General features: G+C 44.5%; 1 protein-coding gene across 5 annotated transcripts in view; it reads right to left on the bottom strand.

The window, feature by feature from the left end:
• DCLK1 (doublecortin like kinase 1) overlaps window positions 1–11,603 on the bottom strand; it is a 347,358-nt gene extending 335,755 nt beyond the window's left edge. For 3 of the 5 annotated variants that reach the window (XM_059144247.1, XM_059144245.1, XM_059144248.1), the window contains exons 1-2: window positions 11,291–11,594; window positions 6,321–6,715 (exon numbers count right to left, since the gene is read on the bottom strand). In XM_059144247.1, coding sequence (XP_059000230.1) covers window positions 6,321–6,696 — 376 coding nt within the window. In that variant the 5' untranslated portion in view covers window positions 6,697–6,715; window positions 11,291–11,594. Of the gene's footprint in view, window positions 1–6,320; window positions 6,716–11,290 lie in introns of all 5 variants that reach the window. The other 2 variants (XM_059144249.1, XM_059144246.1) reach the window with 2 other exon arrangements.
• Window positions 11,604–18,154: the final 6,551 nt, after the last annotated feature.

Raw genomic sequence — 18,154 nt, 5'->3', positions numbered from 1 at the left:
TTAGAGACAAGGAAAGACTAAAGAACGGTCACAGCTTAGCAGACAAAAAGAAGACAGAACAGCTGAAGGCAACATGTGATTCTGGAACCAAAAAAAAAAAAAAAAATGCCAGTCGGAGGGAAACTGATGAAAGCTGAAAAAAAGCCTGTAGTTATTACCATTGTTCCAAAAGTAATGTCTATTTTTGATCATTGTGCGATGGTTATGTATGATGTTCCATTGTGGGAAGGGCCTATGAGAACTGCTTATTTTTATGACACTTCTAATAAGTCTACATTAGTTTCAAAATATAAACTTTCAAAAATGAGGAAGTAGCCTAGGAAAAGTTTAAATTGAACCCCTACCTCACACACTGTACTAATATGACATTCATCAGAATACTTTTTTAAGTAAAAACAAAAAATACTAGAAGAAAATGAGGGAAACACTTTTATAATCTCAGAGTACAACCCAGGAGGCATGAAAATCATACCATAGTGGCGCCTGGGTGTGCTCAGTGGGTTAAGCCTCTACCTTCAGCTCAGGTCATAATCTCAGGGTCCTGGGATCGAGACCTGCATCAGGCTCTGCTCAGCGGGGAGCCTGCTTCCCCCTCTCCCTCTGCCTGCCTCTCTGCCTATTTGTGATCTCTCTCTCTCTCTATCTATGTCAAATAAATAAATAAACTTTTTAAAAAAGAAAACCATACCATAAATTAAAAGGCTGATACATTTCATTATTTCAACTTTTTTCAATCTGCATGGCAAAAAACATAAAAAACAACATCACTAGATAAAGAACAATACAGGAAAGAAAACTTCCAATTAATATCCCAAAAAGCTAATATCTCTAAAAGAAAAAGAAAAAAAAAATCTTACAAGTCAATTAAAAAAAAAACCCAATCTGGTAGAAAAAAGGTCAAAAACTCTGAAGAAACAAAACATAGAAAAAGAAATACCAATGCATTTTTAATTATATGAAAAGATGAAACTTAAAACTGTAAGTGGATACATGCTTTTCTTTTCATAATAGGTTGGCAAGTAGCAAAACATTAGACAAAACACTGTCTTGTTGAGGGTATAGGAAAATAGCCCATCTCATATGTTACTGATGGGAGTATAAACTGGTACCACATCTATGAAGATCTGCCACAGCCCTTAAGAATCCAACGCTTATACCTCTCTATCCAGCAATATGACTTCTGGGAATTTGTCCTTCAAAGATTCTCCAACATGGGTAGAAAACTCAAATCCAAGGATATTCACTGCAAAATTGTGTCTTATAACAAAGACAGGTCATAACCTATCAATAAAATCCCACTGATAAAAGACAGGTTAAATAAGCAAGGATATGTTTATATGAAGGAATACTATGAAGTCAGTACAAAGGACACTAGTTCTAGCTGTATGATAGGATGTACTGATAAGTGCACAAAGCAAGGCACAGAACTGTAAGAATGGTAAGTTACCTCCTGGGCAAACGATAGGTATATCCTTAACAGGCGTTGGTATTTTTAGGCTGATACTCGAAAACAAAAACAAAACAACAACAACAAAACAAGTAAATTATTTGCCTGAGGGGAGCCTTAGAGAAAGTACGCATTAGAGCCATTCCAGAATTCGTTTAAAACTTTTACCACCGTAGGAAGAGGCACAGAAGAAGCCAGTGAATTACAGAAAGAAATCAATGAAACCACATCAAGGGGAAGAAATATTGCCAGGAGAACAGGGTGACCAGAAATAGTGGCTAGAGATTCCCTAACTGTGGGGTGAAGTGTTGGGTTGTTCCTGAGAGGTTAACTCTGGTGGGGACTTGGGAATAGCCCTAACACTCCACCTCTGGGGGCATCTGGGTGGCTCAGTGGGTTAAGCCTCTGCCTGCGGCTCAAGTCATGATCTCAGGGTCCTGGGATCAGGCCCGCATCGGGCTCTCTGCTCTGCAGGGAACCTGCTTCCTCCTCTCTCTCTGCCTGCCTCTCTGCCTAATTGTAATCTCTGTGTGTGTGTCAAATAAATAAATAAAACCTTTAAAAACAAAACACTCCAGCTCCAGAGTCAGACAGTGTCCACAGTAAAGGGGGGCAGTCAAGGCTCAGGAGAGCTGAGAAAGAAAGGGACTCACTACTAATACAGACAGAACTGACATACAAATTCACTTATTTATATCCAGGAGACAACACACCTGAATAGCATTGATGTTACTGCTGACAGGAAATGCCCTGGCCCTCTCATACCTACAGTCACACAAGAAGTTAAAAGAATGCCTGTTTAAGACAGCAAATAGATTCGTGGCTTGCAGGAGTTAGGTGGCGATGAAACGGTAGAGCACAGAGGATTTTTAGGGCAATAAAGCTCTTCTGGATGATACCACAATGGTACATACATGTCATTACACTGTTGTCCAAAACCCACAGAACCCACAAGACCAAGAGTGAGCCTGAATGTAAACTCTGGACTTCCAGTGCTAATGAAGAGTCCACGCAGTTTCATTAATCACACGTGAGCCCCTCTGATGACACTGGGAGAGGCTGGTCATGTGTTGAGGGAAGGGGTATATGGGAAATCTCGGTACCTTCTGCTCAGTTTTGCTGTGAACCTAAAACTAAACTAAAAGTAAAGCCTATTTTGGGGCGCCTGGGTGGCTCAGTGTGTTAAAGCCTCTGCCTTCGGCTCAGGTCAGATCCCAGGGTCTTGGGATGGAGCCCTGCATCGGGCTCTCTCCTCATCGGGGAGCCTGCTTCCTCCTCTCTCTCCCTCTCTCTCTCTCTCTGCCTGCCTCTCTGCCTACGTGTGATGTGTCAAATAAATAAATAAATAAAATCTTTTAAAATAAATAAATAAAATTTTAAAAAATAAAAATAAAGCCTATTTCAGAGTGGGGGCGTGGATGGCTCACCCCCAACACAGACGTCACTGAGGCTTCAGCATCTGATCGAGAACAAAATCAATCAGTCAATGCTTAGAATTCCCAGGATTTTCTTTCTCCTAAGAGTTTAAAAGTTTTAAAGTTATTTCTTCATTTATCCTTCACAACATTTACATACCTATGGTGGAACATAAACAGTATAAAATTGGGGAAAAAAGAGGCAATATTGGGAAAATGAGGCCACGTCTCAAGGTGAACCACTTGCAGAAATAGGACTGCAATTCCACTTTCCTTATTAATTATCCTGACTTTTTTAATGTATTAAGGCCATTTGGAAAGCAAATAATTAAAACTGCTAATCCATTGTCTGCTCTTGCGTATGTGTGTGTGTGTCTGTGTGGGTATATGTACATGCATAAAGAGACACACTTATAATCATGCACACACAGACACATACACACTCACTCATACATTTACACTTGAGGCAAAGAACCAGCTCCGTCAATGAGCTGAAACCAAATTTAGGCATAATAATCTGTGGATAATAATAACAGTGCAAATGACCATGCAACTGTTACAAATAAAGAAATTCACATATGTCGTTGTAATTCAGAATTTGGAGTCTGAGGTAAGTGAGAAAGAACAAACTTAAAAAAAAAAAATTACAAGTCAAATACACTTTTCACTGCATCCACTAAAAGGATTTAATTTAAAATGCAAACATCAGCATATTGGAAAGGGAAATGAGAAGCTAATAACATGCATTGACGTTTACATAAAATTAGTATGTAAAGTGAGAGATATGAACCTAATGATGAATATGAAGCAACCACTTGCATTTTAACAGACTAAGCAAAAATGTAATTGACAAAGAGGCCAATCTAAATGAATTTCCAGCTACTTCAACACTAAGTGCAGCTGCATGCTGTCAGAATTATAAACGAGGAAAAAAATGTTTAAACTGGATTTCTTTAAAAAAACACAGCCAATATGTGAACTTACACACTGTAACTGAAGTTACCATTCATTCAATCAGAAAAAAGCACTTTTTTTTTTCCAAAAAGTCATTTTTTTGAACATCAGAATTGTCAATAGGCAGTTGCTTCATATTGATTGGAGAGAAAAGTATTTGGAGGTAAATGAAAATATTAAGGTTTTTCTGGGAGTCGTAGCTGTAGCTGTCATTCCCAGAATTAAGTCAAGGTTAAAAACACCTGTTTTCAAGAATAATCTAATACCATAAAATTTCATTTAAAAGCCACTAAGAACACCCCACTTGGTATCTTATCAGTGGCAGTTATGAGCTTAAGCTCTGGCACCAGCCTTGCTGGGTTCAAATCCTAACTCTATCACTTCTTGCTGTGTGACTTTGAGCAGGTCACTTAACCACACTGCGCCTTGCTTTTCTCATCACAGTATAAGGATGGTCACCGTACCTAGCTCCTAGGGTCGTACCTAGCTCCTAGGGTCGTTGTGTGAGCTAAACATATTCATATATGCAAGACACATGCTCTGTGACTGTGAGCTGTCATTATTCTCCTCAGGAGGCAGTCTCTTAGAGCAGGCATTATATGGTGTTAAAAAAACCGACAAAGAAGATGGTAGCAAGCATGCCATGATGTTGCTGATCCTGAGTGTAGAGAACCATTGTTTCCCACCCCGCACACCCTCTCCCGGGTGGACAGGAACCATGGGAATATCTCCGGCCACTTCTCAGTAAAGACCCGCTCTGGGCGGAAAATTGATAGAAAGACACAGCCCCGCCCCTTCGATGCCGCACAAGTGACTCCAGAACAGAGTGAGAAGGCAAGCCCAGCTGCCTTCCAATGTGCTGGGAGATCTTGGCATATTTTGTTCTCTACTACCATCCGTCCTCAAAGGGATGGTTTGGTCACTGATCGTGCACCTGACTTTGCATTTCATCTTTATCCAGGCCCCTCAGAATAGCCCACCAAATGTTTTATTTATCCCGGTATTTTCCAAGGTCAAGAAAAGGGCAGAGCACAAAAATCAAAGCTAATGCAGAAAGATTTCATGTGCATTCTTCCCCTTTAATTTACTGAAAGTGCCAACATCTGAATAGAAGGAAAAAGGCCAAGTCTACAGGCATCTTGGCAGGGTGACGAGTCATTGAAAAGAGATGTGAATTCCCACATAATAAACACACCAAAGCCAGGCTCTCCACACCCTCTCAAGTCCTGTCATACTGTGACTGGACTGGCATCCCTGCCAAGGAATAAAGGGAAGGAAGAAAGACACAAGACTCCCTTCGCCTTGAATCACATACAAACCCTGGTTCCACAGAGGGACAAGAGGGTTTGCCTACGTGTGGTCAGAGCCGAGGAACCCCAAACTCCACGGGACCCTGAAAGGGATGCTTCCTGCTGCCTGCATGAGAGAGGGAAGACATGAGGTGCATGGCATTCCTCCAGGATCCAGAAAAACAACAGGCCCGGGCACATGTATGTGGAGTAAAGAGGAACTCAGGGTGAAGTCAGGCACTCCCCACACTCTAAGTTCCTTTCCCATGCTCCTCTGTGCTAGAGCTACTCCGTCATGACCCGAACACCTCCGACTTAGGAACTCCTACTCTCCAAAGAGGATGAGCCAACCTCATTTACACCTTGGCATGAATTCAACCCATTCTCTCTCTCCGCATCATTTTACTCTACTTGTGATTTCTAAGATGATTAGAGCTTTCTGTGCCACTCAAATGGGGCTGGTTCTGAAGCGGTCTACATCCTCTGCTGGCACAAGACAGCAGGTCTCACCTGTGGACTCAAACAGTCCTCTTTCTACATGAAATGGCTAAACTAGATAGTTTTTCGACTTTGAAAAACAATACAGTGAACAGATTAAAGCCTTTCTATCTTCAAATACCACAGAAAGACAACAATCCTTTGAATTTCAAAGGAAGCACCACCTTGGAAAGAAATGCCAGAAAACCTAATTTCTAGTCCAGTATCAACACACTCTCAACACACAACCACAGACGTGTCACTCGAAGTTTCTGGGCCTCAGTCTCCGGTGACAGAATTAATGGGTTCGATACCTATCTAAGGTTCCTTTCCACTCGGAAATTTCACAAACCATTCGTTATTTTCAGTTCAAGTAATTTCAGAAATGAACTGAACAAAAGCTCATGTGAAATGAACTGAACAATGTAATTAAAGGGACTTTTAAAACGTATTAGGAGAATGACAAAAGGAACAGAGAATGCTTGAGAATTAAGACACTTTTTCCCTCAGTCTGTTCTCATAAGATGCCCGACCTAATACCATTAGTGTTTGTTTTTTTTTTTTTTTTTCTCTTTCCACACCACAGTATAGCCAAGTGAACTCCCAAATGTGTGAACAATCAGGATCACGGCCTCGGGCTGAATGCTGCCTCTGAGAGATCAATCGAGGGCAGGTGCCTAGAACAGGTGGAAAAAACGAGAACATATCCTTGAGAGTCCCTTGGGAGTGAGCGCTCACCTTCCACTAGTTGGTCCAGGCTGGAAATCTTCTTGAGCCCATCGATGGTGTAGATCGTCCTCACTCCCTGGGGCAAATTCACGTTATCCGATAGAGTTCGGGTCAAATCAGCCAGCAGGGCCTCAAAAGATCGGAAGCGGTCTGGGGAGATGGCATACACAATCCCTTTGAAGTATCTATCTCCGTTTCGATAGAAACGAACTTTCTTGGCCTTCTTCTCAGAGCTGAGGGTCTGCAGCGTGCGGGTTCGGTAGAAGCTGCAGTGGGCGCTGTGCGTTGGGCTGGGCAGCCCGTTCACCCGCGACCCTCTGCTGTATCTCTGAGCCTTATCCCGCTCGTCAAAGTGCTCCAGCTCCATGTCTCTGCCGAAGGACATGATGGAGTTAAAGTGGAACCTGGGAGGCACAGAAGGGGGGAAGAAAAAACAGAGACACATACTGATGTTATTTTAAGATCATGGTTTGAAAGGCTCAGCTCAAGAGCAGCTGGTGGAAATACTGCCGTAATTGATGGTATATTTAATGCGCGTGATCAAGTTGGAAGAGAAGGAAGAAGTAGAAGAGGCAGCTCTGTGCAAAGAGCCTATCAGTCAACCCCAGTTTAGTTAGAAACAGCTCCTATGTAGGGACCACCAACCCCTCTCGGGCTCTGAACAGCTGTTACTTCCAAGTCACAGCAAACCTTTCCAAGTCGTATTAGCCCTATTTACAGATGAAGAAAACAAGGCATGAAAAAACTTCTCCAAGTCATACCATGGAGAAATGCTTGAACCAAGACCTCCCACCCAGGTTTGCTTGACTCCAAAGTCCAGACCTCCCTACAGTGTGCTCACTCTGGTGGCAGATGGAAGATAAGCTTTCATATTACCATAGGGCTGATGATAGGACGGGGTGGTGGGCCAGGAACCAGAAGGAGGGGGTCAGCATTTAACAGATTAAAAGCCGTTCACGAAGTTTTGTGTTCCCCCTTGCCAGATGGAGAGCCACCTGAATCAATCCCCAGGTTCCACCAACTTAAGACTTTCCAACATATTCACATACTCGATAACAGCTTTTTTAAAAATGATTTCACCATAACTCATTTGCTTACATTTCGTGCCTCGGATAAGCTGGGTTAAAAAAAGCAGAAAAAGGTTGCGGAGGAAGAAGAAAAAGAACAGAAGGGATAAAAGTTACTTTTGGGGATGGCTCTGCCTTTCCTTCCACTCTATTTTCATGGCTGAGGGAACTGAGACTTTAGAGATGTTGATGAAGTACATTTCTCAAGGTTAGTACAGTATCAAGTTTGGATCAACATCTTTAAAGCCTCGCTTCTTCAACTAACATAGGAACGCCAGGCATATCTACCTCTTAATTAATATTAAGTGTGAATACATGAAGCACTGGAGAGAGTGTCAAGCATGTATTAAGTATTAATGTTTTTTATTATAAGATCTGCTTTCTCTTCTTAACTCTGTCACAGAAAGAACTAGTAGGAATTGAATCTCCCCCTTCTGGTAAGGAAAGCTCCTTGGGAGTCTGCTGGTTTTCATCTCACGACCCTTCTGACAGATATGCTTGCTCCCCCACGGTCCCCATTGGACTTTCTATAGAGCCCTGTCATCAGCAAGCTGCCTGTGGGATCAATGCATCCTTGCTAAGGGGTTAGGTGAGAAAGGCTTGTGATGTTGACCCTTGCAGGGGATCCAGATTTTAACAGGTCAATCTAGAAAGCATTCAAAGGAAAGAAGTTTTGATGACAAAATTTCCGGCATGGTGAAATACAATATAAGCAAAACAGAAAATATGGGGCAAGAACCTTATGAGTGCTCCCCAAATCCCACCACACAGATGATGCTGCCTTTCTGAAAGTCAGTCCAAACTAACCAAAAGTACTGCCAAGCCTCCCTGACCTTTCCTTGACCCCCAGTAGACTAACCTCTGATCCATTCAGAATGGCTCAAAGTTCATGTTTAAAAGCACTGCTAGAGATTGTGTACTCCTGAAATGAAGTGGAAGAAGTTAGAGTTTATTGAATGTCTATGGCATGCCTGACACTATTATTCAGCAATCAATTGTGTAATATGCTAACAATTCCCTTCTAACCCTCACAACAATCCAGTGAGGTCAGTAATAATATTATGACTGAAGACAAGTACGGGATAGAGGCAGGGTCCCAGAGTCATAATTGAGGGAGCTGGGATTTGAAAGTAGGTTGACTCTGACTCTGAAGCTGGAGCTCCCATCTTTCTGCCTCATGTGCTTTGTCTTAGAGGCCAGACTCCCGGAGACCCTCCCTAGACCCCTTCCCCCATAAAAATAGGGGTTTTTAAAGCCCTGACTCTTAACCAGACCTGTGACCTTGAGGAGGCCACTTAACTGAGGAAGGCTTCCTCTGCAAACAGAGGGGACTGTGGTCACCAGGCCAGGCCAATTAAGATCTTCACCTGCTCATCATTCTATTGCTGACCCCGGGGTGGAGGGGGGGGGGCACCTCAAACCTGGACTGATTATTAGTTCAGTGTATTTTCTTTCCTCCAAGCATGAAAACTACCTCATGTCTCTTAATAACTCATAATAGCCTAAATTTGTATTTTCCAGAAAAAGTGATACCATATGTAGGTAGATAGGAACTAGTTTCATTGATTTTGAAGTTGGATAACTTCAAAACAGTGATCCAGTTCCTCAGGCAGCTACTAACTGAATAACAGAACCAGTATTTTACCCATGGTATCATTGCTCCCACCTTTTTTTCTTAATCTCCTCCTAACATGAGCTCTTTTGTCTTCTAAAAGGGGTGTGGGTCACTAAGCTCTTCAAACTTCACATATTACGAAGGCCAGGTTGGCTTTTGAAGCTTCTGTTTTATTTTTAAAGGCAGTAAGCTATCTTCCAACCTGAGGGGTTTCCTCTCAAATCTACATGAACCAAGGGACAACAGGCAGGACCATAGCAAAGGATGGCACAACCGTGTCAGCAGAGAGTGCCCATGTAGTGTGAAGGGGCTTTTATCGAGTCACAATTTGCAAAAGGCAAATAATGTAGCAACTGTTGGCATTCCCTAGAGAAATCAGGCTTCTGGAACCAAGAGTTCTACCCCCAAAGCGGGGGGTGGGAGTACAATTTTACAATAGACAAAAGTTGATTTTGTTTTATTTGTGTATTTCCTCAAACTTAATCATATGTTCAACCAGGACAAGCACATCTCTGACTTCCCTTCACTGAGCCTGCCCAAAAGTAAGTAATGATGCTGGGGACAAAGAAAAACCACACTCAAAGTGAAATCGTTTTCAAGGCTACGGCTACCACTAAAGGAATGTCAAAAACCACACTACACATCCTAATGTTCCATAATTATGTGCAACATCAAAATAGGTGTTCCTTTTCTTGCCTTGGCTGGCTCAGCTCTCCAGTTGGCTTAGTCACGTATTTGAACCACCAGCTCCTAAAGAAGATTCCCTGGGCTTCTACAGGTTCTTGCTTTCTGCACAGGAAATAGATGGCTAAGCGCCTGAGCACATGGGTGTCATGGTACGAAGAAGGTAACCAAAGGGCCAGAGCCACAGAGATCACAGGCACTTGAGAGGGGAAGAAGGGGGCCTGGCTCCCGTCTGAGATCTTCCTATAAACACTGCCATGCCAAGAAATCAGCATCCTCAATTGTCTTCTGTGGGATTTCTCACCATTTTGAGGAACCTCTGTGTTCATCCTTCTCTAGATAAGGATATGAGTTCCTGTTTCAGAGATCTACACACACACACACACACACCCCAAAAAATTATCTGGCATAAAGGTTACGACATCTAAACAGACGCTGGACCTGTAAGTCCCCAGGGATATTTTACCAGTGGGACTAGGATGCAAGTGCATGGGCAGGCGTGGACTAAGAGGCGTGCACACACACCTTCAGAGTGCATGTACCACCGTGGACACAGACATCACAGGATGTGTGTCAATCTTTTATAATGTGCCTACATATAACCCCTCTTAAAATCCCTTCTGACCCGCCTTCATGTGACATTTCATACTTAAAAGACTGTCCTACTTTCCTTTCCAGCGGAAAGGCGATATATTTAGGAACATTCACAAAGCATATTGACGGAACACCTTGCAGTGTGGCCGCTCACCGCGTGTGCACCATAACCTGGACACACACTCACAGGTGCGGAGAGAGGGAGCCGGTTTGAATGAAACCTTTCATTTGCTCCATCTCTTACAAGCATTGGCTTTCCAAATCCAGCAGTGATTCCGCGCAAACCTGGTTTTCAAAAGCAGCCTCTTTTGTGGGGCAATGCAGGGCTGTGCATGCGCTCCCACTAGGAGGAAAATGCCATTTCCTCCCCGCATGCTTTTAGCACTGCAGGTACTAATTTGTACATGAGGCAGCCTCGCTGTCCCTGAAGGAACTTGAGACCCTGCAAATGTACTTGCAACACCCACACTGCAGCCACCCACCACGCACAGATCGCCCCATCTTCAAGCACACCACCCTCCCGGGCACTTGAGAAAGCACACACACAATAAGAGGCCTGGCCCGGCCACTCCTTCTAGGCGCAGACTTGGTCCTCCCTCCGCGGCCAGTTCTGACAATGACAAACACCTCGCCCAGCTCCTCCGCCCTGGCTCTCCATCTCCACTAACAACGTGGCGAAAAGCCTGGCGGAGAGGGTTGGGGAGACGCGCACTATTCCCCGTTTTAAGCCCGGTGGCACCAGACAAAAGAGGCAGGTGCCAGCAGCCCGGGAGCCGCCCGTACAGACCGCCCCCGGCGGAGGCCAGTCTGGCCACCGCAGGGCAGCGCCTTTCGAGGAACGGCGGGCAGGGTGGCGGCGGCGCCGGGCCAAGGGGGGCGCCCGCCCCGCCCTGCACGCCCCGGGCTTCCTCGGCGCCCCACGGCGGCGGGAGCAGAGGACGCTGCGAGTCCCCCGGCAGGGACCCGCCCGGGCCGGCCCTGCCCGCAGCTCCCTTCCCCAGCGAAGGCAAACCACGCACCGGTCCGCGGAGAGACGCTGCCGGGGGTCTTTGTGGCCGCGCTCGGGGCCGCCTCCTGGTGCTGTCCTCACCGGGCTGGGCGCGGCCGGGGCTGCGGGGCTGCGGGGCGGCGGCGGGGCCGGGGCTGGGCTGCAGCAGCTGGGGAGCGCGGGCGTCTCAGCTGCAGCCGCTAGTGCAGGGATGCGCCTCTGCCGGTTCTCATTGAAATGCGGCGCTTCGCACAGCCTCACTCCAGCCTCTCTCCGGAGGAGGGCGGCGGCGGCGGGCGCGCTCCCTTTTCTTGTGGCTCACTCTCACACGCCCTCCCCGCTCCCTCCTTCTCCTCCTCCGCGTGCGCGCTCCGGAGCCCCCGCCCTTCTTGGCAGGGCGCACCTACCACGGCTGCGCCGGGGGTCCTCCTCCTCCTCCCCCACGCCCTCTCCGACCGCAGCGACCTCCGTGCGGCTGGCCTGAACAAACCCCCCAAACTCCCCATTCCTCAGGAGTGATTGTCTGGAGATAAGGCAAGATCGGATGGAGGCCTAGGGACAGCGGAAGAGAACATGGACGGGGCCAGGTCTGAGCCAGGAAAAGTGCGAGATGAGGGGATTGGTGAGGGTGGCGCAACGGAGAGTCCCCCCACCCCACCCCAGGGGAGACAAGGGAAACAATTATTTCCTCCTCCCCTGACAGCCCCCACCCCACCCCGCAGACACACACTTTATGTGACTTCATGATTTAACACTTTCCCAGAATTATGGAAGCCAACATAGTGCATTCTCACACTCAAGTCCAAGATGCATCCATGCAGGTCCTCCAGGGAAGGACCAACCCCGGACCCTCCTAATCTCCACACTCCAGTGTCACCCTCAGTCCCCTTATTGGGAAGCACCAGTTCTGTTCATTGACCCCACCAGGCATGTCCATTTGACCCCAGTACTCAAATAGTGACCTATGTTTAGAGCCGAGTAATTTACAAAAGGCACTTGGTACTAAAGGCCAGGTTTCCCTTCTGGAAACTCCTGGTTGCCAAGGCTGTTGGTCAGCGCTGGAAAGCCCCATGAGCTCATCACAAGCCTTCCCTTCTGGGGGCAGGAATGTTCTCAGAACCCAGGCTGTGGACAGCTTCCTCTAGTCTTTGCACAAAAGCCCAGGGAGTGAGAGCAGGTCGCTGACTTCATGAAACCTTAGCCTGGTTCACTGGGCAGCCTAAATTTTGGTCCAGTTTAATCTCCTTCAGTCATGTCGCTTGGGACATGTATTTGTCCCACATATGCATACATATACAAAAACATGTGTATTTTTATCTCCTCCGGGGTTTGAACCTTTTTGTGGAAAATCAAAATTTTCTTTTTCTCTAGCCCATTGAGCCCAGTTACATATTTGACTACTCATTTTTTTAAAGATTTTATTTATTTATTTGACAGACAGAGATCACAAGTAGGCAGAGAGGCAGGCAGAGAGAGAAGGGAAGCAGGCTCCCTGCTGAGCAGAGAGACCCATTTGGGTGGGGGGGCTCCATCCCAGGACCCTGGGATCATGACCTTAGCAGAAGGCAGAGGCTTAACCCACTGAGCCACCCATGCGCCCCTTGACTACTCATTATTAATAAGAGCTAATCTGAAATACTCTCAGAGTACATGTAAATACTAAATAATCACCATTTGTTATAAAATGCCACTCAAATGAGATGCATGTTGCATATTCAACAAGTTGCTGCAATATTTATTTCTGAACTATTTAATAACCCAGGGATGAGACTATGTGAACTCATCAAATTGACTAAAAGCAAAGTACTGAGCCTACCCTTCAAATTCTAACACAAAATGCCGGCCAAGGGGTAAGCGCAGAGAAAGTAAGAAGCCAAGTGTACTTTCTTGAGAACAGAAATCAGAACTTCTATTTATCTTTTTTTTTTTTTTTAAGATTTTATTTATTTGACAGAGAGAGATCACAGGTAGGTAGAGAGGCTGGCAGAGAGAGAGAGAGAGAGAGGGAAGCAGGCTCCCTGCTGAGCAGAGACCCCGATGTGGGACTCGATCCCAGGACTCTGAGATCATGACCTGAGCCGAAGGCAGCGGCTTAACCCACTGAGCCACCCAGGTGCCCCAGAACTTCTATTTATCTTGCAAGTGACAAATGCCAAGTAATTTCTGCCCAAATGCTAAAAGACAAGGAATAAATACCGTTTCCTAACCCCTATGGATATTCTATCCGGGTAATTTCTTAAGCACTTTAAGTAATTCAGCCATATCTTACCTCCTTCCTAGCTGACCTACCTGGGACAGGCAGATAATGTGCTTAAAAAACTGCGGGGGGGGGACCCACCTTTGAGTGTGACTCTCTCGGATTGCTCTCACTCGATGTAGTTGGGCATCATTAGGTCTTTCAAGGAACCAAGAGCACTGAGAATAGATGGGCACACTAAGGAGTCCCCGCTGGCTCTCACTGCCGTCACACCATTTCATCAGAACAGCAGGCTGGTGCTAAGTGGCACCCAGTGACTGGACCGAAGGAATTGTGGAAGTCCATAAGTTACTTCTAGGAGGTTCAATGAAATTTAACCAGGGAACTCCTAATTCAAGTAATTTTCAAAAACTGATGTTACTTCCTTTATATTACCAAGTAATGGATCAAAGAAATGATTGGCATTAATGTGTCTTTCCCTCATGAAAATCTGAAGTTAATGGAGATCTCTCTCCAACTCTCTAATGCTGTTTAAGCCGTGCACCCCGATCACTGCTCCAGACAGCCACCAGCCACAGCTCTGCACCCCGTGAGGCTGACAGCGGCATGGTCCCAGCTCTGTCAGTGGCTCCTATTAGCTGAGTGCTTGCTTTTTGCCGTGCTGGGGCATCTGTACATTTTCTTATTTCACACTCGTAAGAGCCATTCAAGGTAGGCCTCCTTATCCTTACCTTACAGGTGAAGGAATTCAGGCATAGGCAAGTTACATCGTTTGCAATTAGCAGGCAGCTAATAAATGCCAAGCCCAACTCCATTTTTAAAATCCCTATGTTTTAAAATTCAAGTCAGTTTTCCAATTGCTATGCCCATATGCTTGAAAAGCCATATGAAATTCTAGTCTGAAGTGTACTCTCTTCAAAAATGCAGTCTTTTAATCAAGGAATGTATTATTTCATAACAGGGAGAGAGAACAACTCTTTGCTGATGTGAACACTGCTTCCTTTAGTGATGGGTACATCAAACGTATCTATTCTGAGCTAAATTTTCATGAGACTATTTGCATGTCACCCTCTGACACAGGTGGTTGGACAATCTTAGCTTCATGTGTTTGCTTTTCTTTTCTTTTTTTTTTTTTTTCCCCCTGAAAGTAAGTTTTCAGGTCCAAACCAAGGAAGAGAAAGAGAACTAAAGAAAAATAATTTTTAGTTGACCATGTATCTCTTTTTGGGTACATTTTATTGGCTCCTTCATAGAAAATAAGCCCCATCACATAGATTCAAAGAGAATAATAGAAAATAAAATATGAGCAGGAAGAGATGCACTTACTGTGTTTCTCTCTAGAAGGGGAATTTAGGCTGTCTCCTCCATAATCTCTCTGCAGTCCTCCTCGGGGGCCAAGGAGGCAGTGCTCCTGGGTGGGGCTGACTACCACAATTGTGAGAAACAGCTTTATAGAATATGATCGTCATTCTAATTTTCCTTATATTTCGTCCTGTGTATGATAAAGGCTCTTTATGGCATTTTCCACATTTTTTCTTAATTACCCCTAATGACAGAGCACTTACTTCCTCTGCTTTCTACTGGAAAGACAGAATTGTAATGATGAGGGATCTTGACAGCAGCCTGTCCAGTTTTTACCCCGTGCATGAATTCCCTCTATAACAAGTAGTTTTTCTGTCTCCTCTCTGTTGCTTCTAACAGTGACCATTGTGATAAAAATAAGGACAAATAAGATTATCCTCTAAGAGTTAGGCAAGATCAGGGAATTCTAGACACAACGGACAAGATCTCTATAAATAGTTACCTAACTGGCCATGCATCTCTGGCTTGGCACTCCTAAAGTGCTGAGGGACCAAACTATACCAGGTTCTAGAGACACGCGAGGGAGGAAGGGATTCTCCCTCCTTGAGATGCCCTCCCTAAGCTGACAGAGACCTTCCCAAAGCTCCGTTTGCATTTCCTGTTTAATTCCTCAAGTGTCATTTCCTTCAGCAGAGGGGAGCTCAGCACAGCCCACTTCCCTGCTGGGCAGCTCCCCACAATATACTGAGAGACACTTCCCTGGAATTTCCCTGGTGGCCCCAGGTCTTCTCTTTCCCTCTATGAGAGAACAAATCTAATGGTCCTGACTTGACTTGACAGCCCTATTATAGTCTACCAAATTCTACTCTCCCTCATCCTCTGCTTCTCAGAACTGGACATGCCCCCTGCAAGGATGTTCCAAGTGGGGAAGCCTGTGACTTCCATCCTTCTCCACACACTGCTTCTACTAAAGGAGCCTAACATCGAATCAGCATCTCAAGCAGGCCACACAAGTAACTTATATAGTCAGTTAAAATCTCCATGCACTTCACATGTTTTGCTCTTAAGGTCTCTTATCCTGTATTTGTTCAATTAGATGTGGTGCACCTAGGTCCAATATTCTGTATTTTTCCTTATTCAGTTGTCTGTTGCTATTTGATCCACTTTCTAACCTGTTGAGTGAGATCCTTTTGGACACATTATGTCACTCTCGCCAGCTTTTTTTGTCTGTCTCATTAACACTACACCAACATCCTCATCTCAGCCGTTGATAAGAGCTTTCGAGAGAAACACGGTCACAGCAGGCTTTGTCGGCTCAAGATGCCCAAGATGTCTCTCCAGGTTGACCACTGATGGCAAATGACTCCCTCAATGTACTCGGTAATTACACAGGCTAAACATGTTCTCTACAGCAAAGAAATGTCAGGGGATCCAGTGATAGCTAAAATTTGTGTTTTTACATCTAGGATTGTATCCTGGACTTCCATACCATTCCTTCATTCATCCATCCAATAAATAATTGTCCGGGCACTGTGCTAGGTGGCAGGAATGAAGTCATAAGAAAGAATTACAAGTATTCTCTGCCCGTGGCATTGACGGCCTATAGGGAGACAGATGTGAAACACATACTTACACAAATAATTATTTAATTTCCAAAAGGCTAGGTACTGAGAAAGAGAAGAACAAAGAGCTTCAGAGAAAGCCTCCCTAAGGAAGTAACATTTCAGCAGAGACCCGAAGCTAGCCAGGCAACAGAGTGGAAGAGTATGATTCCAAGCAGAAAAAATAGCCCTGTGAAGACTGAGTGGGAAGTAGCTTGTTCTAGGAGCCAAAGGTAGGCGGAGTGGCTGCGGAAGCCTGGAGGGAGGTGGGCTGTGAAGGCAGGCAGGTGCCTGGAGTCTGCGAGCCATATTAAAGAATGAGGACCCTGTCCTAAGAGAAAAGGGAAATCACCGAAGGGCTTGAAGTAGAACACAGGCCAGATCAGAGCTACGGGTTTAAAACCTCTTCTTGCGTGGAGCACTGGGTGCGGTGCATAAACAATGAATTTTGGAACACTGAAATAAAATAAAATTAAAAAAAATAAAAATAAAAGCTCCTCTTGCTTTCCTGGCTGCTATGGGAGCATATTGGAGAAGCGCAGGGGAAGAAGAACAATTTCACTTTCAAGGTCTCGCTTGGAGAGGGTGGCAGGGAAGAACAGTGGGTGGGAGTGAAACTTCCGACTGTTATATATTTACTATGTTTCTTTTGTGATGTGAACCCCAGCTTATTCAGGTATCTAAATCCATGCAGTTTTTTAAGTCCAGGGATTAAATACAGCATCTCCAAGGTAAAGCATTTAAAATTATTGGTCATTTTGATACAATCAATTCAGCAAAATAATTTTAAAGTGTGTATTTGTACATTCTATCACTGTTCTAAGGCATGGAGAAGTCCCCCCAACAAAAGAAAAATTTTACTTAAAGATCCTAAAATTAACCTCGAAATAATCTCCTTTGCTAAACGCATTTGGATAGAATTTTATTCTGCCACATTCTTCCAGAAATTTCTTAAATAGATGATTCACTTTTTATACGCATTAAGGCACACTTGTTTTAAAATATACCCCTTCACTGGTTCTCATTCCCTGAGATCTCTCACTGATTCCATGGGACATGCATACCTAAGAAATCACAATAGTTACGTAAGTACCCTGGGAATGCAGCAGAACTACAGAACCAGAAACACCTAGGACTTTTTAGACCTGGAGTCAGACTACAGTGATTATCCTTTTATCAAAAATGCAAGTGGACCGAATAACTTCATCCATAAAATCAAAGGATCTTTGGCAACTTTTGAATGTGTCCCAAGTTGTATTTTATTTTGTTTTGTTTTTTATCTGTGGATGTGCATTCTGAAAGATGTCTTATAAACAAAGAGAAACTTACTAAATTTCTGCTGTTGATAATCTTCTAGGTGAAAAAAATCAAAGTTGTGTGTGTGTGTATTCCTCTAAATTTTTTCACACATATGTACACATACAAAAAATATAGTCTTAAATAGAAAAAGAAAGTGGTATGTTAATATATATAACATATGTGACACTAACACCACCCTACCTTTCTTGGTTCTAATAAAACATGAGGCCAAATGATGGAATACATTGTTTTTTTAAAAAAACTGATAAGCATGATTCAAGGAACAAATACACAGAAGGGAAAGGAAGAAGAACTGGCTTTACCCTGAGCACACGGAGTTTCACATTCACAGCCACTCAAGGCAGGAGGACTGGAAGCAAAGGCTAGAACACACTCAATAGGAAATACTGAAAAGGAAACCCTATTCATAAAGCTGTGACCTCAAAGGGATGCACTCTCAGCAAAAAAGTCCCTGTCTCAAAATTTGGTGTTAGGT

Source organism: Mustela lutreola, chromosome 13 (assembly GCF_030435805.1).
Source record: "Mustela lutreola isolate mMusLut2 chromosome 13, mMusLut2.pri, whole genome shotgun sequence".
NCBI lineage: Eukaryota > Metazoa > Chordata > Mammalia > Carnivora > Mustelidae > Mustela > Mustela lutreola.
Note: the sequence above shows the minus strand (reverse complement) of the source record. Positions and strands in the feature narration are given on the sequence as shown.